Source organism: Schizophyllum commune (genome assembly GCF_000143185.2).
Source record: "Schizophyllum commune H4-8 unplaced genomic scaffold SCHCOscaffold_3, whole genome shotgun sequence".
In the NCBI taxonomy this organism is placed as follows: domain Eukaryota; kingdom Fungi; phylum Basidiomycota; class Agaricomycetes; order Agaricales; family Schizophyllaceae; genus Schizophyllum; species Schizophyllum commune.
In genome coordinates, this window is record NW_026089540.1 from 1,251,586 (window position 1) to 1,277,668 (window position 26,083).

The following is a 26,083-nucleotide window of genomic DNA, read 5'->3' on the forward strand; positions in this document are numbered from 1 at the left end:
TGCGAGAAGACAAAGGTCTATCCAAGTTGGGCCCAACTGACGTCGAAGTCCAGACGCGATCGGAAGCCCGGGACGGACAGCGCCACAAAATCATCACGTGCAGGTGACAACCTGACCGTGAAATCCCGAGCGTCTTGTTGGCCGCAGACATTTTCCTCAGCTTCAATGCTTTCCAGGACGCTCCTCGGCCGTCGCCTCGTCGGCGCTGCGCGCTTCTCGGTGAGCAAGAATACTGCTCTGCGCATCCCAAATAGCGTTGCTCACTGCCCTTACAGCGGCCTTTGCGGTCATATGCGACAACGACCAAGTTGCCCGCCTCCTTCACGGAAGTGACCACTCTCTCGAATGGCCTGACGGTCGCAACCGAGGCGCAGCCCCATGCGCAGACGGCAACGGTTGGGATGTGGATTGACGCTGGCTCTCGCGCGGAGACGGAGAAGAACAACGGGACTGCACACTTCCTCGAGCACCTTGCTTTCAAGGGCACGAACAGCCGCACTCAGCAGGCCCTCGAGCTCGAGGTTGAAAACCTTGGTGCCCACCTCAACGCCTACACCTCCCGAGAGCAGACCGTGTACTACGCGAAGAGCTTCCGGAAGGACGTCCCGACCGCGGTCGACATCATTTCCGACATCCTCCAAAACTCGAAGCTCGAGGCCTCTGCGATCGAGCGCGAGCGCGATGTCATCATCCGCGAGCAGCAGGAGGTTGACAAGCAGCTCGAGGAGGTTGTCTTCGACCACTTGCACGCTGTTGCTTTCCAGGGTGCGTCTCCCGCATGTTACCCCTCGTGCTCCGCTCACAACCCCTGTAGGCCAGGCGCTCGGCCGCACCATCCTCGGCCCGAAGGCCAACATCCTCTCCCTCAAGCGCGATGACCTGTCCTCCTACATCCAGAAGAACTACACTGCCGACCGCATGGTTCTCGTCGGTGCGGGCGGTGTCGATCACAGCGAGCTCGTCAAGCTCGCTGAGAAGCACTTCTCCACCCTCCCCATCTCCAAGAACCCCATCCCCCTCGGCCGCCTCGCTCACCCCAAGGCTGACTTTGTCGGCTCTGAGGTCCGCCTCCGCGACGACACCCTCGGCACGGCGAACATCGCCATCGCCGTCGAGGGTGTTGGCTGGTCTTCGCCCGACTACTTCCCCATGATGGTCATGCAGTCCATCATCGGCAACTGGGACCGCTCGCTCGGTGCCGCGCCGCTCCTCTCCTCGCGCCTTTCGCACATCGTCTCAGCGAACAACCTCGCGAACTCGTTCATGTCCTTCTCGACGTCCTACTCGGACACGGGTCTCTGGGGAATCTACCTCGTCTCTGAGAACACCACCAACCTGGACGACCTTGTGCACTTCACGCTGAAGGAGTGGACGCGCATGTCGATGGCGCCGACGGAGGTTGAGGTCGAGCGCGCAAAGAGCCAGCTCAAGGCTGGTCTCTTGCTCGGTCTCGACGGCACGACCGCGGTCGCGGAGGATATTGGCCGCCAGCTCGTCACCAGCGGCCGCCGCATGACGCCGGAGCAGATTGAGAACGCTGTCAACGCGGTCACCGTCGATGAGATCAAGCGTGTCGCGCAGAAGTACCTCTGGGATCAGGACGTAAGTCATCACTCATTCCACACTGAAGCTCCACTTAACCATTTTCACAGTTCGCGTTGGCCGCCATCGGCAACATCGAGGGCTTGTTGGACTACAGCCGCATCCGCGCCGACATGTCGTCCATGGTCTACTAGAGTGCATCGTAGGGGTCTTTGCGCGCACCGGTGTATTGCAGCTAGATGTCGTGTAGCTTCTATAGTACACAAAATACCTTACCACTGGCATTGACTGAGGAATCCCTGCTCTGAATAGCCTGAGTGCGAGGCGTCTAGTGATGTGCGCAAGCGCAAGATCTAATGCAAATGGTCCTCCCTTCCTTCGACTTGCAGACGAAGGTGAAAGGGTTCTGTACTACCACATCCATGTTTTTCAGTGAGATTGCTTGTCTCGCAGTCAGTACTGTACCGATGCCGACTGACATTCTGGCAGCTTCTGTGGCACAGTTGAAGGGTACAGCACGCATGTCCTGCTGAGACCGTCGTATATGGGGTAGCAGTTTACGAGAGTACAATTAACATTAGGAGTTCGATATATAATACAACAATCAGTGTGCTTCGCCCATATCGCAACTTCAAGGAGTCCACTCCGGGTCTGAGTCCACCTCCGCATCCATGTCCACGTCCATAGCTTTCCCTCCACTCGCCCTGGGCTTGACACGCGGCGTCCAAGGTTCATCGTACCCGCTAAGTACCTCGATGCCCTTCTCCAGCAATTCCTCGGCGTATGGAACCCAGAAGCAGCTGTCAATAGCGCGCCTACACCATCGACGAGATTAGCACAGCGAGCTTCATCGGTCACTCTCAAAGACGTACTGCTCTACTGGCCACCTTAGGAATCGCAAGCGGACAGTCTTGAGCGTCGGCAACTTGGCTGGATCGAGTGACGACAGTAAAGGACCCCAAGGGCGACAGGAAGGGATTTGGACGCTGAGAGCGTGGGTCAGGTATCTGCAAAGCCTCGCATAAGGTCAGACGCACGGTAGCCTCGAGGGGAACTCGATGGTCGTCAACGTATCCGACCGCCAATGTTCGGCGGTGTAGTCAGGAGGCTGAGCTCGCTGGTTAGCATGTAAGCTACATCCGGGTCATAGGCAGCGCACCAACTTGCTCTCACGGACACGGAGTGTCTGGATGGAGGTGCACATCTCGAAGACGCTTTCGGTGGGGAAGTATTCTATATCCAAATCCTCAACCTTCGGTCCGTGCTTTTCAAGGAAGTCGCCTGCGTCGTTGGCCGTCTGCGCGCGGTGGAAAAGAGCAAGGCGACGAAGACGAGGCAGTCTATCGAATTCAGACAGTCAGCGTCACTCCCTGCATATGGACAGAAGGTCGAGCGGAAGAAGATACGCACTCGAACAGGGTGAACATCTTGAGCACGGACGTATCTCCCGAGGTGAAGCGCAGCTCCTCGAGTACCGGGAAGATATTGTCTGGTATGTCCTTCTGCTTGAACTTGAGCTTGACCGCGCCGTCGAGTTCGAGGACCTTCAGAGAGCGGAAGACGGACAAAGGCCCGACAGGAACGGCGACGACCCTCTTCGCTGGGGGCTTCTTGCCTTGCTGTGATGCTCTAGTATCACCCGTATTGGCAGACGCTCCCGCTCGGGTCGAGGAAGCAACCGCCTCGCCGGCTTGTCCGTCACCCGACGTAGCCGCCTGGCCCTCCGACGCCACCTTCTCCTTGGGTTTCGCGAACTCCTGCGCGATCTTGACGCTGCGAATCTCCGTGATCCCTTTCGCCGTCTTCGCCAGCATCGTGAACGTCGCCCACTTCAACCTCAACCAGTCGGGCGTTATGCCGCGGTACGTCCATTGGCGGGTCGACTGCAATGACGTTAGGTTCGGCACGAGCTGAAGTGCACGCCGTGGATCCCAGAATCGATCGTGGTCGACTTGGTTGTGCACACTCAGCTCGCGTACGTGCCGTCCGAAAGCGGGGAAGGCATCGAGTAGCAGGCCGAGTTGACGGGCCTGTCGCCAGTCGGCGACGCCCATCTTCGTGTAGATCTTGAGCAGAAGTAGACGCTGGAATAGAGGTCAGACAAAGACCAAGGGATGGGAATGATTGCACGAACCCGGAACAATTGGCAAACTTGAGCCAGGGAAAGGAATGCAGGCCGACGACGACTATCGAGGCTACAGCCCCAGCGGTTCACGTCAGCCTCCACATGCTCGAAGACACGCGACCATATGCGCTCTTGCACGTCGACTGGATGCGTCAGGATCGGTATGGGTGGACCTGGCATGCTCTCCGTCGGTTGCGTCTCCTGCTCAGATTCTTCTTCGCTCATCAGGTCAAGAACATAGGCAATGTCGAAATCGGAATGATGTGGGTTTCTAGAGTGTCTGAACAACTGCCTCCCACTAGCAAGAGGAAGGTCAGCAAACACATTAGCGAGACAAAGGGGAACTTACTCAGGCGTATCGTACTGGCATAGAGCACTCAATCTGGGATCACCTATAACCTCCTCGTCCACGGTGTACCACTCGGCGCACTCATCCCACGGATCGAGTAGTCTTTCCTTTTTGAAAAAGATGCAGCGAAGGGAGCGATTCCTTCCCAAAGCTTGCAGTTGCTCCAAACCTGGTCGCTTGATGTCGGGGAATATAACCGTGTGGATTTGAGGCACATGTGCCAGAAGCTCGACAAGCACGTCGCTATCCTTCTGCATGCAGGGCATATCTACCACGCGCTGCGGGGCTGTATGAGAAGCGTTCGGAAGTCAAGGTATGGGTCTCACCAAGCTAGTCCACGTCGGAATGGTTTGCGTCAATGTATTCATGAGCTTCGCGCGCCCCTTCGTCGAACCCTTTGGACTGTCGGCGAGAAGAAGCATTGTAGGGTTGATGTGATCAAGCCTCAAGCCACGACAGAGATAGGACACGCTCTCCTTCGAGAAGATATGCAGGACGAGCGCAAGATGCGTCAGCCGCGGCGTCGCATTGAGAAGTCCAAGTATCTCCATCCCGATTGCACCTTTCAACCGCAAGCGCTTGACACATCCAGCCAGCTCTGGACGCACTCTGGTAATGGTTATAGTGAGCGCATCTGCTTGTCCTTTCGATCGAATAATAGCGGTTCGGTAGAGGATGGGAGTGCAGATGCGTTGCCAGTCCTTGCAAACGAGCAGGAGGGCGGGTGGGCGACGTTCGGCAGCACGCAATTCCAGAGGTTCGCGCCATCGGGCGGGCTTGTTGCTATAATACTCCTCTCGTTTGCCGTTGGAGCTGAAGAACTCAGCGTCGGTAGGGACGTCAATAACATAGCAGAGGACTTCGCGAATAAGCTCTTCAGGGAAGGCCTGGAAGCGCTGCATCGTCGATGGTCAAAGTCAACGATGGTGGTATGAGTAAAGGTGAGGTAATCGTCACACATTGGAGTGCAGCTATGAGTCGCGACCGACGCGATGGTGGATCGAGCCGCGCACGCGAGCGACAGCTTGGTCAATGGAACACGCGATCGCGTTGTTTATTGACTGACAACCTTTATTTTACGCATCTACTTCACCGACCAGACCAGGTTACAATGGTTGAGGCTGTCGGAATAGACCACGAGGCGAAACAACCTGTCCAGTGTGTAGAGAATGAGAACAGAGAGCGACCTGGGCGGAGTCGAACTAGTGACAGTCACAAAAGCAGTGATGCAGATTCGCTTGGAATTCCCAGGAACAGTCTCTGGAGCTTTCAATCATCATGGACGGCGACCGCAAGTCCACCGTGTCCTCATTCTACGGGCGACCGCGCTCCTCCTACGATGCCCTCAACCAGGACTACCCCTCCCCATCTGCACAACCCAGGCAGCCCCGCGACGACGCATCCTCGTTCTTTAATCCCGCCGCTCGGCCCCCCGGAGCAGCCGACCGCAACTCGTACTTCTTCAACGGCCAGAGCAACCAGGAGTACCGGGACGATGCGCATGGATACAGCACCGCAGACACCGGCTTTGACATCTACGCCGACTTCAACAATGCAGGACCGAAGTACAGCTCGGCGTTCGGGATCCAGCAGGACACAGGGTGCGTGGCGTGCAATGCCAGCAACTTCAGCTTACTGACGGATACTCTAGTTACCGCCCGGTCTCAACAACCCCCATGTCTAGCGCTACGACACCCAAGATCATAGAGGACAGCGCAAGCTCCGCTGGGCCCGTCGAGATGGTCACTGTTCCCGCGCTCGGCCCGGAGTGGGGGAAGGAAGAGATGCGGAATATGACCAAGAAGGCGAGGCGAGAGCGCAAGTACGAGTCCCGTCACGACAAGTGGGTAGCATGGAAGCGCGGAGAGCGAGGAATGTGTGGCAAGTGGTTCAACCGCAAGATGACCGCCTGGGTTATGTTTGTTCTGATAATCATGTGCGTAGTCCTCCGTTCACTGAGGCATAACAAGCTAACTCCCTCATAGTATTGCCCTCGTCCTTGCCTTCTGCATACCCCGCGTGCCTGCTGTCTCATGGGCCAACAACAAGCAGTACCTCGTCAATGTCACCGATGGTGATCTCGCCGACACCGAGCCCGAATTCAGCCGTGTTCCCGCCAACTTCTCCTTCGCAGCTGCTGCGAACTTGCAGATGAACACGCAGGACAATTTCCTCTCCGTGCACTTTTCCAAGATCAAGGCGAAGGTGTACGACTCGGAGACGAACGAGGTTGTCGCGAAGGGCGAGACGGGATCGATGACCTTGCCTGCGAAGCAGTACCCAAATGTGCAGATCCCCCTTCTGTTCGAGTACTCTGGGTCCAATGACACTGATACGACATGTACGTGTGCCATGCTCTGTCCGCAATTCGGTCACTGATGTGAACCGCAGGGCTAAATTGGTACGATGGCTGCAAAAATAAGGCTGCCTCCGTGGGCGGCGAGCGTCCAGGTAGGCTCGGCACCCATGCTTTCTCACAACCGAGCTAATTCACCACCGCAGCTCTGAAGTTCAAGGTTGTCCTTGACATGCACATCACAGGGCTTCCGAAATCCTACGGAGGTGCTGTCACCGCCAACGACGCCGAGTGCCCCTTCGAGCTATCCCAGAACGCGGCCTAATTGCGTCCTGCTCCCGTCGTCGCGGCCGTCCGTGCGTGGTCCTCCCCACTACCTACCTCCCTATCTACCTCCCCCCCGTCGCACTGCCTACCTACCCTATTCCCTATGCACACCTCCCCATCACGACCCTCTTGGACATCATCGTAGTCAGACGCTCGTTAGGTACATTATTATAGCAATTTACGCTCCGGGTTATGGACAGACTGGCACCGGTATAATGCATTCATTTTCCTTGGGACACTGTCTGATCGCGCCTTCACTATATCTATCGTGCATTGTACATAGTGTACTTGTAGCGAGCAATACATATGCATTGCATGCTACGCTGTGCTGTATCGGATTACTGGGTCTGGCGGGCCAGGATCCGTAGGTCTCCGTGCCACAAATCCGAGCTGGGATTGTTTGCCTAAGAGCGTGGGAAACCCGTGTTCAACTTCCTGGCTCCCACCGTCATGGAACGACGTGCGCCCTCGACTCTCGCAAGCTCATCCTCTCGAGACAGCATCCGCCGACGCTCCAGCGCAGCGCATACTACGCCTCCCGACATACTATCTCGCCGTTCTACAGTCACCCTCATCAGCAATGCCCACGCCAAAGTCCCACTCACGCCACAACTCCCGCCCTTCGTCTGTCTGAACACTGCTACTACATCCACGAACTCGAGTCACTATCACAGACTACCTCCCGGACTGGGCGCCTCGCATGATCCCCCCATCGAGGACGTCCCTCTGACCCCTCGCCTTTCACCACCACGTCCGGACCCACCTCGCCCTTCGCCACCACGCCATACCCGACACGAGAACCCCTCGCTCGTGCGCCTCCCCACACCTGACTACCCTCAACCTTCTTCTCGCTCCGTCCTCTCGCGCGGCTTCAGCTTCATCACCTTCCGATCAGTGCCTCAACAAGTGAACTCGTTCTTCACGCTCTCGCCAGCGACCAGCAAGAATGATATCCGCGCCTCTCGTAGCAGATCGTCTCGAAGCAGCAAGCCCTCTCGTGCTAGCAAGCCTTCCTCGCGCGCTGGCAGCAGTAGCGAACACGGCGCCCTCCTCCCTCCGACGATCACTACCGAGAAGTTCACGCAGAAATGGCCTCGCCCTCGTCCCTTTCGCAAGGGCGTGGAGGTCACGCTGGCGCAGGTAGCGGAGGATGGCCGCGGACTCGGCATGAACAGCGTCGACAAATGGACGAAGTACAAATGGGCTCTGCTACTTTCCGTCATCACCGTCTTCGCCTATGGCATTGTGGGCCTTGTCTACGCAATCCTTACTTGGTTCAGAAGTGCGTTTACAACTGTCTTGCACCCATTACCTCTCATTGACAGCGCTCATCATCAGCCTGGAAGCACGCCGACGTCATGTACGTTGCGGATAACGACGTGCTCATCTTGATCACCCTAGCGGCCTCGATCCTTACCCTCTCTGCACTCGTCGGCTTCACTGGCGCTCTTCTCAATTCGCGGCCACTCCTGGCCGTCTACGCCCTCCTTCTGTGGCCCGCCCTCATCGCGCTTGCTGCCGTCGGCTATGCCAGCTACAAACGTGCCACCTTTGCCCTAGACCGCAAGCTTAGCCTCGCGTGGAGTCAGTACTATACTCCGCTTGGTCGACTGCTCATTCAGAACGCACTGCACTGTTGCGGCTTCTATAACGCATTACACGAAGCGACACAAAGCACCCGCTGTTTTTCCCGCACGCCTCTTCCCGGCTGCAAGGGGAAGCTCTTTCGATTCGAGCGCGAAAATCTGGGCACGATCTGGAGCGTCGCATTCTCCATCGCAGCGCTGCACCTGATCAATATCGTCGTAGCACTTCTCTGCGCCAACCATGTCACAGATCGATTTGGAAAGGGTATCACGCCCAAGCAATATCGCTTGACCGGTGCAGACGTTCAGGAAAATGCGGAAAAGATAATGACGGCGCTGACAGGAAATAGAGGGGGTGTAGCGCGTCCGCCGATATCGAGGGCGTCGTCTAGCAAGGCGTTCCGCCAAGACAGGGAGGAGAACGAGCCCTTACTATCAACCTAACCGAGATTGTACCATCCATCGTCTATCATGATCAAGTATTCATCTATGCCTTCAGCCACCCCCAGGGCTTTACGACACCGTTAGCCCTGTCAGCCAATCTGCAGCCAACCAAGTTGAAGTTGAACTCCCCGCCGTCGGCTGCGCCCGAGCCTATCGGCATTGGGCGGCGTCCGTGAGCCCGCCCTTACTCTGTATCCTCCCACGCCCTGCGGTGTCGGCGGTGGCGTGCGCGCGACCACCCACACTGGCGCCCAATTTCGGAGCGCCTCCGACCCCCGTATCACTGCTCAGCGCGCTCGCCTCGTATCCAATTGGCTCGTCATGCCCCCCGCGTGACGACACTGCTAAAAGAGCAACTTGCGCTCTTCCTCTGACCTCACTCACCTCACCGTTCGTCGGTCCTGAATCCTGATCAACCACCCGCCCGCCCTCCTCTTTTTCGTGCCCCTCTCTCGGGCTGATTGATCTGCCTGTCCTGCGCGTGCTGTCCTTGTCTTCTGCCAACACCATGCCCGTCCTTCACGTCTTCAAATTTATTCTGCGCGGCGATACGCCTCAGTCAGAGGCGGACCGCGTCTGCAGCGGCTTCCTCGAGCTCCAGACTCGGTGTAAGAAGGATAACAAGCCTTACATCACCTCCATGAAGGGTGGCAGACAAATCTCGGATGCCAACTCAAAGACGCCTTCACTCCAGGTGCGTTCTGCGTTGGATGAGTTTTTGTCATGTTGAACTGACCTCTTATTCAGTATGTCTTTGTTTGCGAGTTCAAGGTACGGTTGCAGACGGTCGAGACCCAAGTCCATCCCCTAACATGGGTACAGAGCGAGCGGGACCTAGCATACTTCATGAAGGAAGACCCTACACATCGTGCCTATGCAGTACGTTCCTGACCCTCCTCTTCCACCCGAATATTCTGCTCACGACTTTCCTTTGCCTTTTTTATCCCCCTCCATTCCACCAGAGCACCTTGAAGCCACATGCCGCCGAGATCCAGGGCATGGAGTTCGGTGTAGGCAAGTTCTGAGTTGACCACGAACACCTTGAACGTCTTCCCGCTATTTGTATATACCCGTTGGGCTGCCGGCGTCGCATTTTGTCTCCCCAGTGTATCCTACACCACGGACTCTGTACAGTACATGCATTCCCTTGTACGTCTGCTGTATTACCTCTGGAAATGGAGCTGCTGTCCTCTTCGCAATTTTTCACGCGCGCGTCAGTGGCGAGTCACCATCGCACACGATGTTCTCAATGCGAGCGAGGTGGATGCGCAAGGCTTCGAAAAGGGTGAATATTGCATGACGGCCTCAGACGAGGGCGGCGGCCGCATGGTTCACGCGCTCCTTCACTCTGCTTCAGCGCTAACCCAAAACCCAAACGACGCGCTAGAATCTTCGGGGGCATGATGCCTTCATTCGGATGCAGGTGTCTATGATGTACGTACACAAGGGCGAACCCAGTCCATAGCAGAGAAGTCAAGACGAAGAGGCGCAGAGATGATGATAAGTAAAGAACGAGTCGTGGATGCGATTACGATACCGGATGCGATAGCTCGAAAGCAAGTGTGTGTTCATATATACGATGGTAAGGAATGTCTTGTGTAGTCGAGATTGCTAGCTGCCGTTCATTAGGCAGCCGCGGCAGAGGACGCAGGCGTGTTGGTCGTGTCGACGCCCTGCAAAGATACGAGTTAGCTTGGCTCGTGCATAAATCAGATATCAGCGCACCTTGCCACGGCAGAAGGGGCAGTTGTTCTTGCCGGTTTCCATCCAGGTGTCCACGCAGTTCTTGTGGAAGGCATGACGGCAGCTCATAACGCGTACATCGTCTTCGGGCTCGTATGCATCGAGGCAGATCAAGCACTGCAAAGGAGCGTCAGTATGGATTCGTTGCCACAAATGAGATCTTGTCGTACGCGTTCGATGCAGTTGTCGCGCACGGCTGTGCCCTTGGTGTCCGACTCCGGCTCTTTCTCGCCCTCCTTGGGCGTCCACACAACCAGATCCTTCGCCTTCACCACGATGAGCTTGCTCTTGATGATCTGCTCCTTCGACACAGTGGCCGCGCGAGATCCGAGCCCGCCCATGGCGAGGCCGATGGCACCGAGATTGCCCAGGTTCGCGAGATCCGCGAGCTCAAGCAAGGCATCGAACGTAGGCGGCGGAGGCGAAGTCAACAGTGCGTGAGACGGCGGGTAGTATGCTGCAGTATATATCAGCACATGCGAACCTCTAACGAGACTCAGGAAAGACTGACCTCCAATAACATACATGGCGAAGGTCCTGCTGCTTGGAACCTCGGACGCGCGTGCACCGTCTCCGCCATCTCTCTGCGCAGCTCCGTCTTCTGTTGTCGTCCCCCTTGCACGCCGTATAGTGCGACGGATCGTGTCGGCCGCACGAGAGCGCCAGGGCACGCGACCCGCCTCATCAGCGATTGGCTGGTCTGCGTCGGGGAGGCCGTCATCATCACCTTCCTGAGCGTCAAGCAAAGGTGTAGTCTCGTCGTCCCGAGTTTGACTATCATTGGTCGCAGGAGGTGGAGGCATAGTTGTATGCTCCATACCAAGGCCAAAGATGTTCTCGATGGACTGGATACCAACGATGATGACCGGGAAGACAATATGTGCATCAGAAAGGGGAGAGCGCGTGCCAGTAGCATTCGTGGGCGAAGTCGGCGACGTTGGTGAAGCGGGCTCGCTACTTGGTGCCGTCGGCGGGTTCGAAGGCGGCCCAGTCGGTGTTGCCGCAGCGTTATTGATGTTCGCGGGGTGCACGGGGCTAACGACAACAGGCGCAAACCGATACATGCTCCACCAGTTCACTCCGCCGTCTGGGGATGCCCGACGTCCACCAGAGCTTCGCACGCCTCCAAGAGCAGCCAAGGGTTGAGACTCAGACCGAGGCGGCGGTGCACTAGGCACGGATCGAGAACGACGAGCAGAGGCCATGGAAGAGCGTTGGCGAGCGCGCGAGGCGCCACCTTCAGCGCTACCAATCAAGCCACCAATACCAGCAAGTACGTCCAGGAGCCGATCACGCTCGTTCCGCTCGCGCGCGCCTGCCGTCGCAGACGCCAGCCCAGGAACAGGCGCAGCACGACGAGGACGCTGAGCAGCCGCTGCCTCAACAGCCTCCAACTCCGGCAAATCCTCGTCATGGTCCTCGACGAGAGACGTCGGAGACCTCGGTGCATTGACAGGCTCCAGAGCCGGCATGTCATCGTGACCCTCTTCATCCTCTGCATTATCTTCAGGCGCAGGCGTTGCCCCACCGCCAAGAGCAGTACGCAGCTCCGAGCGAAGGTCGCGCAAGAAGCTTTCAAAAGAGGTAGGCGACAAGTTCGCGTCCGAGCCATGGTCATTGCCAAAGAGATCGTCATCATCATCATCGGAAAAGGGCGCCCAGATGTCGTCCTCAGGGGAATGATGATGGTCATCGTCCGGCGCCTGATTGGTGCCGAGCTCGTGCTCGTGCTCATCATCTGGTGGGATACCCAACCGACCTCGAAGAGCGCGAGCCAATTCAGCGAGGCCGGCACTCGGAGGCGGGGGCACGCCAGAAGCAGCGTTCGCCGCAGCAGTCGAAGGCGCTGCAGAAGGAGAAGGAGGGTTAGAGGATGAAGGTGACCCTAAAGATGGGTTAGCAAGTACAGTAGAAGCGAGAAGGGCTTGCTCACGATATGGCGAACCCATCGCAGCACGAATGGCCCGCCTCTCGCGACTCCGATCCCGACGCTCCCTTTCCTCTGCACGCGTCTGCTCTAGCTGCCGTGATAGACGCTCTTCCTCGCGCCTGTGTTGCTCTCGACGTTGCGCGAGCTGCTCCAGGAGAACGTCGCGCCTGGAAGGAGTGGGGGCTGGCGTGGACGGGCCTGCCTCATTAGCGATCGTGGTGCCAGGCGCTGCAGTGTCGGATGTCGAGGTCGTAGGGCTTGGTTCCGCCGAAGTGGCCGCGACTTCCACGGCTGGGTCCTTGGCTGGCGTTTCCATATTGTCGGACGTCGCCTCTGTCACAACCGGCAACTCGCCAGCGGACACATTTGGGGCCTCCTCTGGGGCTGAGGTTGCCGATGGCATCGTTGCGGACGATGACGAGGGCGCTTCAGGCCTCCTCCTCCAACCGACCACTTCCTCGACTTCTTCCTCGTCAACCGCACCTGGCCGTGCACTAGTGCTCGCAGTCGACTCTTCCGACTCTTCTCGCCTGCCACCACCACGCCTTGCGCTGGACGTCAGGCCGAGACGATCATAAGCCGACCGTGCGCGAGTGCCCTGATACCGACGACCAGGTCGGCGTGCAGCCGTCGAAGGAGGTGACATAGGTAGGGTCGGCAGTGAAGGTGTGATGGGTGATGCGGATGCCGAGGCAGGCGGAGGCCTGGAAGTCGTAACGGGTGGTGCTAAAGGAGACGAGCCGATGACAGGAGTCTGAGGGGGAACAGCTGGTCGTGATGGTGCTACGACAGGCGCAGGCACATTGGACTCCTGGCGAGGCGGGGGAGCCACGGTTGGAGTTGCGGACACTGACGGCGTGCTTGCATTACGCTGCGGGGGTGCATTTTCCACCGTATCCGCCAATGGTGATGTGGGCTCGGGAGACTGGCCTGAAGCGCCGGTCCCATTTTCTCCGTCCCTCTGCCCAACCAGCCCAGAGTTCACGATCGGGTCGGCCGATCCGGTAAGCAAGGACGCCGCGGTTGCGGCTGCTGCAAGCCTGCGTTCACTGCATTAGCAGACCATAGATATAGTGATCATGACTGTGACTTACGAGAGATACGTGCTCAACACGTCGATGGTGTGATTCGGCAGAGGCGGGTCCACACGCGCAGGTCGTGGAGGGGGGACTGCATCGCTGGGACGCGCATCTTCAGATGGCTGCTGTTCGCCTGCATTGGTGGCGCTAGCGTTCGGCTCGGCCGCGGTCTCCGCAGGACCCACGGATGCCAGCGACGTCCTCGAACCGGCAGCACTATGCTCGTTAGACGCCGGAGTCCTTGCTGCCCGTTCGCCACTCGACCTCCTCAGCGAGCTGAACAGCGTCGACAGCCGCCTTCTCGTTCTCGTCGAGCCTTGCTCCTGTATAGATCCATTGGCAGCCTGAGTTTGATCACGCTCACCGCCAGCTGACGGCGCCGCCTCGGCATCTGAGGCAGTGGCCGTCGGCTGGGCAGTCGGCCTCGTGCTGGCAGTCACCGGCGCTTCGCTGTCCTCCTCCGCTTCCGGGTCAGATAGAGCGTTCTCAGACTCGGGAGAAGACGCTGGCTCGGGAGACGATGATCGATCTTCGCTATCGACGCGAATATCGCGCGTCTGGACGATGCCCTGCACGAGGAGGACACCCGTGGGCGGGGCGTGCGTGGGAGCAGGTGTGGCGTTGTTGTTGGGAGAAGCGCCAGAGGCGTTATTGGGTGCGTTCGTGGCGGAGTTGGCGGGTGGGGTAGGCGCATTTGGTGGAGATGGAGAAGAGGGCGAAACATCATTCGTCGAAGAAGTTAGAGGCGAGGATGTACTAGTTGTTGATGATTGAGGGATTGGGTGGTCGTGGCGAGCATCGTCGTGGGAATGGCGCTCAGAGGAAGAAGACGTTGGAACATTGGAACCCGAGCCGGTCAAGGGTCGAGTCTCGCCAGCGTCTTCTGTCACTCGATTGGGGGCCGAAGGTGTTGAGGTGGCAGAAGTCGCCGGTGCGACCTGCTCAACACCAGCCAACTCCCGCCGCTCTGCCTCCGCACCTTGGTTCTCGTCGACCCGAAGCCCATCCACCGCGGTCTCCGCAGCACCATTGCCCATTCCAGCTTCGTCGACCTCCTGCGCGCCGCTCCCAAGCAGCTCTTTGCCGATCTTCGAGCTCCTGCGGTGCTTGCCGAAGGTACTCGACAGACGCTTGCGCCATTTATTGCCGCCCTCCTTGTCCGTCGCGTTGCTCTTGTTGCGCATGTGCGTCGGCTTCGCGCTGCTGGTAGAGACGTTGCGCAGCCTATGCGCCTGCTCTTTCTTCACCTCCTTCGTCGCCCGACCAGCCGGCGCGCCATCGACGCGGTCGGGCGCAGTCGAGGGCGCCGACCCATTAGTCTGCGCCTCCGGGCGGCGAGAGTGCGACTGCCCCATTCGCGATTAAGCAGCTATGTGCCTCTGAGGTGTAAGAGATAGATGGATGAAGTTGGGATTAAAACAGGCGACGAGGCCGATGGTGGTTGACGATGACGGTGGAAAGAAAGACGATTGACGAAGGTGGATATGTAAGGTGTGATGTGAGCGTTATCGTGACACGCACAAAGCCGGCAAACGTCCGCGCCACGGCGGTTTATTGTTGTTCACGGCGTCCGGCTGCGCCTGTGCAGCTATCGAGGGCCAGCGCAACGCTTCAGGCGACGACAGTGAATCAGGAGGGTGAGCTGTGCGCTGCCAGCCGCACTGTGTTAGCTCATCACGTCATCGGATTTTGCCGCCGCTGGACCCACATAAATGACTGGCATTGCCACATACAGCCCTGGCCCGCCGGTGGTTTACACGACTACGGTCCATTCCACCCCTAAACGCTTCGAAAGATGGACCTTGCTTGGGCAATAACTGGCGGGGTACTGAGAGGCGCATTCTCGATTGCAAAGACCTCTGGAGGCAATGCTGAGACCACACCAGTTATGGACAACAACATATTGACAGGTTCGGCCAGTGCGATTACCAGTGTCACACTCAACCATCTGCGAGGCGCTGACAAACAAAGGCGAAGGCAAGCGATGATTGTTGTACAATGTAGCATAGCAGATGCCTGCGCATTAGGCGACAGCAGTGATACCAGCATCCTTCAACTTCTGCACGAGCTCATCCACATTCGCGACCTTGCCACCACCGACGCGCTTCGGTGGTTCAGTAACCTTAAGGGTCTCAAGAGCAGGAGTGAGGTCGACGCCAAGGTCCTGAGCAGTCAGCTTCTCCACTGGCTTCTTCTTTGCCTTCATAATGTTCGGCAATGAAGCATACCGCGGCTCGTTCAGCCTGAAATAATAGTCAAAAACCCTCCATCACAATCCTGAGCATCACACGCACCGCAAGTCTGTCGTCACTACAAGCGGCAGCCTGCACTTCAACTCCTCCCCGCCGCCGTCGATCTCCCGGGTCACCAACGCCTCCTTCTTCGCCGGGTCGACGTCCAGCTTGCTGATGAACGTCGCCTGCGGCCAGTCCAGCAGCCCCGCAAGCATCTGACCCGTCTGTCCAGCGTCATCGTCGATGGCCTGTTTGCCCAGGATCACGAGGTCAACGGGCGTCTTCTCGTTCTCGCGCTCGATGACCGCGCGCAGGGCCTTCGCCACGCCGAGGGGCTCGGGTGCTGGCGCGTTCTCCGGCACTTCAATGTGAATGGCGGAGTCGGCACCCATGGCGAGAGCGGTGCGGAGAGTTTCGACGGATTTTGGCGGGCCGATGGTGATGACCTTGATGGACTTGACCTCAGACTTGAGACGTTCGCGGAGGCGGACGGCCTCCTCAACGGCTGTGGAGGTGGGTAAGGGAATGCAGAGAGCACTTGTAGGATGGAAGCATTGAAGATGTACCTATTTCATCAAAGGGGTTCTGGAGGATGAGTTAGTGAAGGGGAAGTAGGCGGGTGCGGGGTAGACGCACCATGGAGTGCTTGACATTCGTGTCTATGCCGGTTTGTTGAGGATTGACGCGGATCTTGACAGCGTAGTCCACAGCGCTGCATACATGAACTTCGTCAGGTTCATGGTCGACCTTGAACGCCGCCGAGCAACATACCGCTTAACCGGGACGAGGATGTTCAGTAACCGCGCGCCGGATGGCCTCATCCTGGCCGCCGCTAGAGGCGTCCCCCGCGTAGATCGTGCTAGTGAGCGAAGCATCTTCAATTGGACGTATGCAAGAGACCCGGGCGCGCGAGCAGGTCAAGGTTCACGGAAAGCCTCAGCAAGGCGTAAGGCGGAGAAGGTCGCACATGTTTGCGACCCGGGAAACCGGCCCGAAGTTGTATCGGCCGAATAGACCCAGCGGGTCAGCTCGATGATGTTCAGCAACAACGCCCATACCCATAGCCAGAACTTCTTGTCTGGACCTTTCATGGACGATGCAATGAAAGAACGAAGCCGAGGGAGAGTGCGTGGCTCTGTGATCAAGAATGGCCTCCGATAACGCGCTTTCCGAATGCGGAAGGCCTGCTTGTAAATTGGCTCGAACTATTCACAGATAGATACAATGAAGCATTCCACCACTTGTTCAGGCTTCGTCCCATGCAAGGCGACGAATGAATCTTGGATGGCCTGTGCTGTGCATATATCTACAAGTGCGTATCGAAGTTAGATGCTCGATGACCATCCTCACATACTGCCTTTTGTGGCGTCAGCAGACGCGATCGAGCGAAGAGTTGCGTCGCATTCGGACTTGTCCCATATCCAGTGGTAGTGGGTCCGTTGGCCGCCCTTACTATGCCTCCCTCAATTCCTGAGGAGCTTCTACACGACATCCTCGAGCATCTCCTTGACTTTCCTACTGATGCCGAATTCTTCGTACTCAACGGCAGACGCGACGCCAAAAACGCCGCGCGCTGGCGCATTGCCGACCCCGCGCTTCGCGATCTGTCCCGGCGTCCACCAGCTCTGCTACTCGTTTGCAAAGCCTGGCGCCGCGTTGGCGTCCCTCTGCTCTACCGCACGGCGATTATCCGCTCCAAGGGGCAGGCCGAGTCGCTCACGCATGCCATCACCGCGCTGTACCCCGAGCGCGCTCGATTCGTTCGGCGCTTGCGGCTGGAGGGCGGGTTTGGGATGGACGCGTTCAAGCTTCTGAAGGCGACGACGCGTCTCACGCACCTCGCGATCAATCTCCATGTCTTCGCGAATGAGAGTATTATTGGCTTGTGCCGGGGTCTGCAGCTAGAGCACGTCAATCCGACGGTGCTTGTGCTCGCAGACACGAAGGAGAACTCGAAGAACCGGGCGAAGCTGGTGGACACCGTGACGGACCAGGTTCCTAGATGGACGAAGCTGGAAAGTCGTCCGGACGCTAATCCACGTCCTATCGAACTTACCTCCACCCAGATGGCCGTACACCTTACGTGCATAGAGTGGCATCTCGGCCCCTACACGACTTCAATTGTTAGGCTCCTCGCCAATGCTCCCGCCCTACATACGGTCGTCATGCCGATAGATGGCCGGCCTCCCTTGAACGACATCCGCATCCTCAGCCGAAATCGCGCCCTCGGCTGTCTTTTTTTCACCTCCGAAAGGACTTTCGCGAACTACTACCATATGGATGCCAATGAGATCAACGCCGTTGAGGCCAAGATCGCGGAAGACCCCCGATTGAGCTCAATATGCGTATATGACACAGAGGAGTAAGTCTTGCAGCGGGCTTCCCCTCTCAGCTGGATTCTTGCTAAACATTCTCCAGCGGAAAAGCAAAACGCTGGGTCGACTCTCATGAGTACCACCGCAATCTATATCTCGCTGACGTAGCGAGGAGGAAAAGGGTTCCCTCCCCCGAGCCTACGACTTACGCCTCCCCTCCGCCAATGCATCTACAACCTCTGGAAGTCCAGCAGAGGATTTGGCTGCGGATCTTCGACTTCGTGAAACCGACCTCAATCCTCAGCCCAACGGTTGTGGACGTTAAGCCCGCGCTCCTCAGCTGCAGCCGTGTATGCAAGATGTGGCGGGTGAGCGTGTCACTCGATGCGCCATATCCTCTCCTGACAAATGTCCGACGCAGCGCCTCGCCCTGCCCCGGGTCTACGCCAACATTTCGCTCATGTGGTCTTACAAGACGCAACACCTGGCCAAGAGCTTCGAGATGAACCCACAGCTCGGCCGCTACGTGCGCACTCTTGGGCTGAACAACCGGCTGAGGGACCTCAAAGACGACAGCAGAGACGGCCAGATCATCGACATCGATGCCGTGCTGGGCAATGTGCCGAATCTGCGGGTTCTGTCCGCCAAATGCACCGATCTGACCTCTGATCAACGGCGACAATCGGATGCTCTGAGAATCAGCTGGTCTCGGTTTACCTCGTTGCCCCAGCTATCAAGTGGTCTCACCGAGAATGTGGGCGTCAAGATCCCGAAGGAATATGCGCCGCCGGCAGAAGGAGAGGGTGAACAAACGCAAGAGGACGAGCATTTCCCTGAGGGCAGCGCTGCAGCAACAACAGCAGTCGACACAGCGGGCGACAAGAAGAAACCTGCTCAGAAAGAGCTCACGGTCGCCCTTGGTCCCCTCACCCCCTTCCGTGCTCTGAGGGTGCTGCATTTCCACGGCGCCGCCAAGCTCAAGTTCAAGGACGCCGATGTTCCTAACGACATCTTCCCCGTTCTTGAGGACCTCAAGTTCATGTCGTGCCACACCTCCTTCCTTCGATTGTTCAACCTTTTCGAGCTGCCGCGACTTCGCAAGCTCGCTCTCCACAGCAGCGCGCAGACCTGCGAGGATGCAGGCGACTTTCTTGAGCGACACGGGCCGAAAGTTGAGGAACTCGACCTTGCATTCTTCCCGACTGATACCGTACTCGAATTATGCACGGCGATGCGAACGCTCCATGTTCGTGAGCGGAAGCCAGTGCGTATCATTGACGATACTTTCTGCTACCTAGGCTCATCACACGATTACAGCCCTCGAAATACAGCGCTGCGGGTTGGCGGTCGAAGACGCTCTCCGTCATCCACTTCACTGATGAGATGCCGTGCGTGGTTCTGCCTCATCCTTGCATTCTGATCTGACTCCGCCCTCCTCAGAGCCCGAATACAAGCCCAGCGCCCCTGGGCTCCCGTCTTGTCTACCATCGACCCGTCTAAAGTCCCGAAGCTGAAGATCATGCACATGGGCCTTTTATGGCCGACAGACGAGTGAGGGTCCTTCATATCTTCACGCAATGAATATATCTGACTACACATCGCAGGCGCTCAATCTCCAGCAACTTTTGGATCCCCTTCGCAGAGTCGTTGCTGCAGAAAGGCATCGAGATTCGGGATCAGGATAACCTGCCATGGATACCGAGGCTACGATCCCACCGTGAGCTCAAGCGCAAAATAGCGGACATGAGCGAGTCCAAGCATGAATCCGATGACTTTGACGACGATGAATGAGGGCAACTTGACGCGCCCATTCCCATCAATCACTACGCCATTTGACTTTTACTGGTATATTGAATCATACCTCCTTCCATCCCTCTATATCCTACAAATACCTTACATATCTGGTTTCCTAACGCCAATGGAACTTGCTGACGCTTGTGGGCGCCTTCGCCTTCAAGGCACAAACAAAGAAAATATGGCGTCAGGAGGGCGAGCAAACAACGCGATCGCGGCTTTCGCGCGCACGTTTCGCGTCGCGTTCGTCGCGATGTCAATTTCATGTCTCAGCCGGCTGCGCCCCGATCGTCCTGCTTCATTCCTTCATGGCTCTTGTCTCTGTACCACCACCACGAGAGATGACCTCGACGATGCTGCCCTTCCTCGCCCTCCCCGAGGAGCTCATTCGCGAAGTGCTCAGTCATGTCATCGACGTCGCTACGGATCGTGAATTCTTCAGCCTTGATGCCAATCGTGGGCGGCACGGGTATGGGGGCAATAAGCCGGCGCGCTGGAGCGCATCGCGTGAGATGCGCGCTCCCGAACATCGTCCGCCCGCGCTGTTGCTCGTCTCGAAGGATTGGCGGCGTATCTGCACCCCCCTGCTGTACCGTACTGCCATCATCCGCTCGAAGGGCCAAGCCGAGGCCCTTACCACCACCATAACCTCCCTCCGTCCGGAACTAGCCGCACGCGTTAAGCGCCTCCGGTTCGAAGGCGCATTCGGGATGGAAGGTTTCCGGCTGCTCAAGGCGACGACACACCTCACCCACCTGGCACTCGTGCTTCACATCTTCGCCACAGAGGGCGTCGCTCCCCTCTGTCGCGGTCTCAAGCTCGCGCATATCAGCCCGAGGGTTCTTGTCCTCGCCGACAGCCGCCAGGACTCTAAGAATCGCAAGATGCTAATCCAGGAACTTGCGAAGCTCATCCCTTCGTGGACGCATCTGGTACGGCTCGTAACGTGGTTCGACAGATTGTCCTTTCTTATGTGTTGCGTCCCAGAATGCCGTACACATTCCTTTCCTCGACAACGAATATGGTCCCGCTACCGATGTTTCTGCCATTCTCGAGTCGCTTCGGAGGGCGCCGAGCTTGCATACGCTGGTCTTCCCGCCTTCCCACCGACCTGACTTGGAAACACTGCAAGCGTTGAGCCGGAACCGCGCCCTGCGGTGCATCTACTTCGCCAGGACCAAGGTCAATTGGAACGACGATGACTCGGACTTGGAGGACACTGCGAATGAGTCAGACTACGTCGTGGATGAAGAAATTGTGGACGATCCTCGCCTGAGCTCCATCTGTCAGTACGACACACCGGGGTATGTCACTAAGCACACTGCTACTCGCATACTGAAGCGCCTTGCTCAGAGGAAGACCGGTACGAAGATTGAGCAGATACGAGCTTCTCGGCATGAGGCGCAGGAATCTCTACATTCCCAGTAGCGAACCGGAGGAACACGAGGAAGACGAAAAAGTCGAAGAGCCCGCGCCGCCCCGACCTCCTCTTCCGCTGCTCTCTCACCCCGTCGCTGTGCAAGAGAAGATCTGGCAGCACGTCTTCGAGTTCGTCAACGGATGGGCCATCGATCCGTTTTACCTATACAATCGCCGCCCCGCTTTGCTCGTTCTCGCACATGTTTGCAAGCTCTTCAGGGTGCGCATGCCTGTTATACTCTCACCAGTCCACCCCTGCTGACGTCTCGACAGCGTCTGACCGTTCCCCGAATCTTCAGCAGCCTGCGCGCGAACTCCTGGAAAAGCACATACCGGCTCTCCATCGTTCTAGAGGGCGACCCGAGCCTCGGCCAGCACACCCGGGCTCTATCCTTGAACAACCGCCGCGACGCCAAACGCCATCTTGACATCGGCAGGATTTTGCAACATACGCCCAACCTCGCTCACCTAGATGCGGAGGATCACTGGCGCAGCGATAATACCCACGACAATCTCAGAATGCGGTGGTCCACGTTCACCGCCATAGCTCGCATCGCGCCGGCCATCGGTACAATCAACAACATCAAGATAGCCAAGCAATTTGCGCCTCTGCCGCCCAAAGGATCATCCGACGGTCAGGCCGACGCCTCGGCTGCACCTGACGCCCCGGGTCCTCATCAACAGAAGAAAGCGCCAACGGAGAAAGAGATATCCGTCCCGCTCGGGACCTTGACCCCTTTCCAAAACTTGGTGGTTCTGCACTTCGACGCCGCCGTCAAGCTGCAGTTCAAGAAGAGCGAAGTCCCTGCGGATATCTTTCCCAGATTAGAGGCCCTGCGTTTCACCTCTTGTCATACATCGGTGCTCAGGCTATTCACGCTATTCGAGTGAGTGCCCTGCGGCTTCCTCCCCTGCGTAGATCGATACTGACTTCGTGCCGTAATCGCTGCCAGGCTTCCTCGATTAGAACATCTCGGTCTCTTCAGTCGAAGCCAGACAGGGCGAGACGCGGGCGACTTCCTCGAGCGTCATGGCTACAAAATCCAAGAGCTAGATATACAGTTCTTCCCTACCGATAGCGTCTTCGAGATGTGCACCGCGCTTCGGACTCTGAAGATTCTGGAGCGTAAACCTGTGCGTATCTAGCTTTTCGATGCGTCCGAGTCGTATTAACGTACCTCCAGCCGCCTGACTACAGCGCCGCAGGATGGAAGTCGGACACACTGACTACAATCAAGTTCACTGAAGCGATACCGTGCGTGAAATTTTGTAGCAAGCCTTGAAGCGCGTCAGTACCTTACGCCTCCTTCAGTCGCCAAATTCCAGCCTGTCGCCCTTGGGGCACCCTCCTCGCATCTATCGACCCGGCGCAAGTCCCGCGGCTCAAGGTACTGAAGATGGGTTTGAATTGGCCGTCCGAAGAGTGCGCTTGCCTTCCTTCGCCCCGGCATACTTCTGACCATGACTTAGACGTGAGATCAACGCCTCCTTCTGGGTACCGTACGCCGAAGATCTCCTCAAGAAGGGCATTGAGATACGTAGTAGTTACGGTGAGGCGTGGGTCCCTCGGGTGAGGGCACACCAGCACAAGCGCAAGAGGGAGAACGTCGATTGAAGCTGCATCTTTATCTGCTCGGACAGTGGTCTATCTTTCAAGCAATATATTACAGCGATGTAAACGACACTATACACTCGAATTAATCAGAGTGGGCCAAGCTCACAGCCGGTACAGTTGCCTCGCCGTACTCCACTGCAGACCGGCGCAAAATGCCGCATGCATGACCAAACAGCAACGCGATCACGCGTTGGCACTCGCTTACACGTCGTCCCACCGCGTCACGGTATGAACACCCCTCCGGACCTGGACTCGCGTCCAGCAAAGCGCGCGAGAACGGAAGACGAGTCAGAGCCCGTCGTCTGTTGCGAAGAGCTCTGGTACGACGACGGCAACCTCGTCCTCCAGGCGGAGCGAACGCAGTTTCGCGTCCACAGGAGCATACTATGCAAGCAGTCCATCGTCTTCAGAGACATGAAGGAGGCGTCTTGCACGTCCGCTGCTGGCTCTGCCAACGTGGATGGATGCCCCGTAGTCGAGCTCCAGGACTCGGCGGAGGCGATACGATATATGCTTCGATGCATGTACGACACGTACGTGGTCACGTAGTGGAAACTGGCTGTCTTACTGATGTATCCCATAGCGGGATCCTGGAACGTCCCCCGACCAATACAGAGATACTGTTGGCACTGCGCATGGGTCACAAATACCTGATCTCGACTCTATTCGAATACGCCGCAAGCTACATGCATCGCCTTTTCCCATCGCATCTCGCCGATTACGAGGCAGACGGCAGTCTCTTCAGTTCAGCTGACAGAGACCCCTTCGAGTTCCTCGCCATCGCCCGCTCCACTGGTCTGGAAACAGTCATTCCCGCACTTTGTCTTTCGTATCTCAGGGACCTTGACCCTGTGAGTTTCGTATCTCATACAAGCAGTAGAATCTCTGTTTCTAACTTCCCTCCCCAGGGTGACCTCGCCAAGAGCGTGAAAGACCACACGCTCAGCCCAGAGGATGGCTTCATGCTGCTCTTCGCTCGCAACAAGATCCTTGATTGCACTTTACTATATTGCTTTAAATGGGCCCTAGATCAGCACCGACATCCTCGTTGCGTATCCGTCGCTGCGTGCGACCAAGAGTGCTTGGTGTTTCGCGACAGAGTCTCCGATGAAACTTACCTAGAAGCGGCCATCGACCTCGAGCACGGTTTTCTGGCACCCTGGGATGACCTTGCTCTGCAAGTGAAACTATGTCCAGCTTGCAAAAGGAAGGCAGAGCGGATGCACGAGGAAGGCCGAGGAAAATTTTGGAAGGATCTGCCGTCGTTCTTCGGCCTCAAACCATGGGAGGAGTTGCATGACTTTGCCATAGAGTAGCTACGTTACACCATCGTGATTCACAGGTCTACGATGCCTCTACATATCATGAACGCTTGACCATACACACGAACACGAACGAAGTCTGGAAGTCATAGTACACGGCTGCCACGGTTCGGTCACACTTCTCTTCGGGCTTCCAGTCCAAGTTGACCCCAAATTCAGTCCATCGCATCGCAACACAACATAATAGTGCAGACATCCTGTAATACATATGCAATTGTTCTCTACGTTTGGAGACACGATCTACTGGGACCACATCATACCTACGCGAGCGGCACAAGCTGACACTAGCTGACATCTACGCATGACTGTCAATCTCTAGCCAGACGTCCCCAGCACCGCTGTCACCGCGGTACTCTCCGCGGCGGGCGTAGGTCCCTCTCACGGCTCGTAAGTCCCTCTCACGGCGCGGAGATGCCTCACACCACGGCGCCAATTACTCCCACACCCCACGACGCCCTCACACCGTCGCGCCCTCCATCGCATCACGCACAACCTTTCCACCCTCCTCCACCCTCGGCCGCCAGAGCTTGCCATCCTTGAAGACGACCGGGCCCTTGGGCACCTTGTCCCCGATCGCCGATCGCGCCGGCTCGTCAAGGACAGGGTCGTCCTTGAAGGTGAACTCGAGGTTGCCGCCGTAGGCCTGGGGAGGGGGTTAGCCGGGATCAGCAGAGGAGGGGGATACCGGCGAGCAGGAAACGGATAAAATAGACAGAGCGAAGACGCGTATGAAGAGGGGATTCGGCAGATGAGGCCGCAGAAGGAGGTCGTGGACGGCCCGAAAAGGAATTAATGGCCGAGGGGACACGTAAGGAAGCGGTTATACGGCGTAAGGAGGACGATGTCAGCGGCAGAGGGGCGCGGCTGAGTTCGGGGAAAGACCGTAGGCGTAGCAACCAGTAGAAGACGCCGTGAAGGAGGGAAGTACGGGTAGGGTGAATGAAGAACCAGCAAAGAGCTTTCCACGCCTCTGACAGTGATGCAGGAATGGAATGACATACCTTAGGCAAGTTGTCCGCGTCGATGAGCTCGCGCAATGTCGGTCCCGGATCTCTTCCCAGCACATGCACTTTCAGCCTCGTCCCCTCGTCAAACCATGCCTGATATAATACATTAGCCACACCGCACGACATACTAACCCCCTACGCACCTTAATCCACCCCCATATTGTCGGGAAGAATGACGGCGAGTTCACGACAATCGTCGAGTGCATACATTCCGGATAGTGGGCCGTCGCCAGCCCTGAGGCCTCCTGCAAATGATGCCGGAGGGACCACATCGAGGAAAAGGAGACATCTGCGAGGTCGATGATGCTGGTGACAGCACAGATGTCCGCGTTGTTGTCTCGAGGAAGGGAGTTGCAGAGAGGGAGGGCGAATTGGCGCATAAATTCCCAGAGCGCGACGATCCGTTGGTAGCGGCGTTCTGGCGGTACCGCATTCAACTCCTTTTGGGTCGCCTGGAGGGATGCTAGGTGGAAGACGTATACGGGGTGGCCAGTCTACGACAGTAAGTATCGTGTATCGTGGATGGGATGGGAGGAGCACGCACCTTGTCTCTCCTCCCTGTCCATCGAGGATAGAAGTGCTTAGCAGCCTCGAACTCCTCGGGGTCGAAGGTGGCGTATAAGCGGTCGACATCGTTCTCCTTCCGCCACTCCTCAGTAGCCGCAAACTGCTTCTGGGCAGCCTTGGGGTCGAACTTGCGCGCACGCAGAAAGCGCAAGAGCGTCGAATCGTCATGGGATGGCTCCTCGCCGGGCGTATATAGCTTCGCTGACTCAAGGTCCGCCTTGAATTTCGCAAACGCGGCCTGCTGGGACTCGTTGAGATGGCCGAGACGGCCAGCGAGGATCTGGTGGTGCTCGAGCCTGCTCTGGCCGGGGACATCGTGCGATTCTGCGGACGAGCGCCTAGAGGAGAACCAGGACATGACCGCTCGGGAAGGGGGCGTGATGATGACG

General features: G+C 57.5%; 13 protein-coding genes across 13 annotated transcripts; 9 read left to right on the top strand and 4 right to left on the bottom strand.

Moving 5' to 3' along the window:
• Positions 1-136: 136 nt before the first annotated feature.
• On the top strand, positions 137-1,866 carry SCHCODRAFT_02614550 (uncharacterized protein). Its single transcript, XM_003033704.3, has 4 exons — positions 137-219; positions 276-765; positions 815-1,602; positions 1,653-1,866. The coding sequence occupies exons 1-4, from the start codon at positions 166-168 to the stop codon at positions 1,734-1,736; spliced, it is 1,416 nt and encodes a 471-aa protein (XP_003033750.1). The 5' UTR covers positions 137-165; the 3' UTR covers positions 1,737-1,866.
• Positions 1,867-2,054: 188 nt separating this feature from the next.
• SCHCODRAFT_02745340 (uncharacterized protein) lies at positions 2,055-4,973 on the bottom strand. Its single transcript, XM_050347190.1, has 8 exons — positions 4,343-4,973; positions 4,017-4,294; positions 3,677-3,965; positions 2,953-3,626; positions 2,702-2,882; positions 2,580-2,650; positions 2,415-2,528; positions 2,055-2,357 (listed from the first exon to the last, which is right to left on the bottom strand). The coding sequence occupies exons 1-8, from the start codon at positions 4,916-4,918 to the stop codon at positions 2,174-2,176; spliced, it is 2,367 nt and encodes a 788-aa protein (XP_050201592.1). The 5' UTR covers positions 4,919-4,973; the 3' UTR covers positions 2,055-2,173.
• A 321-nt stretch (positions 4,974-5,294) lies between these two features.
• On the top strand, positions 5,295-5,444 carry SCHCODRAFT_02447090 (uncharacterized protein; the record flags this gene model as incomplete). The annotated part of the gene is made up of 1 exon (XM_050342540.1): positions 5,295-5,444. A coding segment is annotated over one exon (150 nt), but the record flags the coding sequence as incomplete, so codon positions are not given.
• A 248-nt stretch (positions 5,445-5,692) lies between these two features.
• SCHCODRAFT_02664157 (uncharacterized protein) lies at positions 5,693-6,637 on the top strand (the record flags this gene model as incomplete). The annotated part of the gene is made up of 4 exons (XM_003033705.1): positions 5,693-5,952; positions 6,002-6,357; positions 6,408-6,467; positions 6,519-6,637. The coding sequence occupies 4 exons, from the start codon at positions 5,693-5,695 to the stop codon at positions 6,635-6,637; spliced, it is 795 nt and encodes a 264-aa protein (XP_003033751.1).
• Positions 6,638-7,089: 452 nt separating this feature from the next.
• On the top strand, positions 7,090-7,839 carry SCHCODRAFT_02445012 (uncharacterized protein; the record flags this gene model as incomplete). Its single annotated transcript, XM_050342535.1, has 1 exon — positions 7,090-7,839. A coding segment is annotated over one exon (750 nt), but the record flags the coding sequence as incomplete, so codon positions are not given.
• SCHCODRAFT_02491032 (uncharacterized protein) lies at positions 7,807-8,669 on the top strand (the record flags this gene model as incomplete). Its single annotated transcript, XM_003033706.1, has 2 exons — positions 7,807-7,921; positions 7,978-8,669. The coding sequence occupies 2 exons, from the start codon at positions 7,807-7,809 to the stop codon at positions 8,667-8,669; spliced, it is 807 nt and encodes a 268-aa protein (XP_003033752.1).
• A 201-nt stretch (positions 8,670-8,870) lies between these two features.
• On the top strand, positions 8,871-9,866 carry SCHCODRAFT_02568710 (uncharacterized protein). Its single transcript, XM_003033707.3, has 4 exons — positions 8,871-9,363; positions 9,417-9,440; positions 9,492-9,548; positions 9,632-9,866. The coding sequence occupies exons 1-4, from the start codon at positions 9,178-9,180 to the stop codon at positions 9,692-9,694; spliced, it is 330 nt and encodes a 109-aa protein (XP_003033753.1). The 5' UTR covers positions 8,871-9,177; the 3' UTR covers positions 9,695-9,866.
• Positions 9,867-9,951: 85 nt separating this feature from the next.
• Positions 9,952-15,030, bottom strand: SCHCODRAFT_02614564 (uncharacterized protein). The gene is made up of 6 exons (XM_003034283.2): positions 13,437-15,030; positions 12,346-13,382; positions 10,924-12,297; positions 10,583-10,869; positions 10,395-10,529; positions 9,952-10,342 (listed from the first exon to the last, which is right to left on the bottom strand). The coding sequence occupies exons 1-6, from the start codon at positions 14,774-14,776 to the stop codon at positions 10,295-10,297; spliced, it is 4,221 nt and encodes a 1,406-aa protein (XP_003034329.2). The 5' UTR covers positions 14,777-15,030; the 3' UTR covers positions 9,952-10,294.
• A 131-nt stretch (positions 15,031-15,161) lies between these two features.
• Positions 15,162-16,596, bottom strand: SCHCODRAFT_02614566 (electron transfer flavoprotein, beta subunit). Its single transcript, XM_003034284.2, has 5 exons — positions 16,427-16,596; positions 16,292-16,367; positions 16,222-16,240; positions 15,716-16,160; positions 15,162-15,664 (listed from the first exon to the last, which is right to left on the bottom strand). The coding sequence occupies exons 1-5, from the start codon at positions 16,474-16,476 to the stop codon at positions 15,445-15,447; spliced, it is 810 nt and encodes a 269-aa protein (XP_003034330.1). The 5' UTR covers positions 16,477-16,596; the 3' UTR covers positions 15,162-15,444.
• A 105-nt stretch (positions 16,597-16,701) lies between these two features.
• Positions 16,702-19,930, top strand: SCHCODRAFT_02532107 (uncharacterized protein). The gene is made up of 8 exons (XM_050343551.1): positions 16,702-16,967; positions 17,031-17,670; positions 17,722-18,017; positions 18,074-18,338; positions 18,392-19,234; positions 19,288-19,358; positions 19,411-19,521; positions 19,575-19,930. Exons 2-8 carry the CDS (start codon positions 17,110-17,112, stop codon positions 19,759-19,761), a joined length of 2,334 nt encoding a protein of 777 aa, XP_050201595.1. The 5' UTR covers positions 16,702-16,967; positions 17,031-17,109; the 3' UTR covers positions 19,762-19,930.
• A 93-nt stretch (positions 19,931-20,023) lies between these two features.
• On the top strand, positions 20,024-22,920 carry SCHCODRAFT_02532110 (uncharacterized protein). Its single transcript, XM_003033709.3, has 8 exons — positions 20,024-20,696; positions 20,752-21,068; positions 21,118-21,403; positions 21,457-22,070; positions 22,137-22,317; positions 22,368-22,438; positions 22,496-22,606; positions 22,654-22,920. Exons 1-8 carry the CDS (start codon positions 20,073-20,075, stop codon positions 22,796-22,798), a joined length of 2,349 nt encoding a protein of 782 aa, XP_003033755.2. The 5' UTR covers positions 20,024-20,072; the 3' UTR covers positions 22,799-22,920.
• A 106-nt stretch (positions 22,921-23,026) lies between these two features.
• Positions 23,027-24,114, top strand: SCHCODRAFT_02745347 (uncharacterized protein; the record flags this gene model as incomplete). The annotated part of the gene is made up of 3 exons (XM_003033710.2): positions 23,027-23,331; positions 23,382-23,649; positions 23,707-24,114. The coding sequence occupies 3 exons, from the start codon at positions 23,027-23,029 to the stop codon at positions 24,112-24,114; spliced, it is 981 nt and encodes a 326-aa protein (XP_003033756.1).
• Positions 24,115-24,262: 148 nt separating this feature from the next.
• On the bottom strand, positions 24,263-26,068 carry SCHCODRAFT_02614573 (CRAL/TRIO domain-containing protein). Its single transcript, XM_003034285.2, has 4 exons — positions 25,672-26,068; positions 25,271-25,621; positions 25,122-25,220; positions 24,263-24,763 (listed from the first exon to the last, which is right to left on the bottom strand). Exons 1-4 carry the CDS (start codon positions 26,050-26,052, stop codon positions 24,578-24,580), a joined length of 1,017 nt encoding a protein of 338 aa, XP_003034331.1. The 5' UTR covers positions 26,053-26,068; the 3' UTR covers positions 24,263-24,577.
• Between the last annotated feature and the right edge of the window lie 15 nt (positions 26,069-26,083).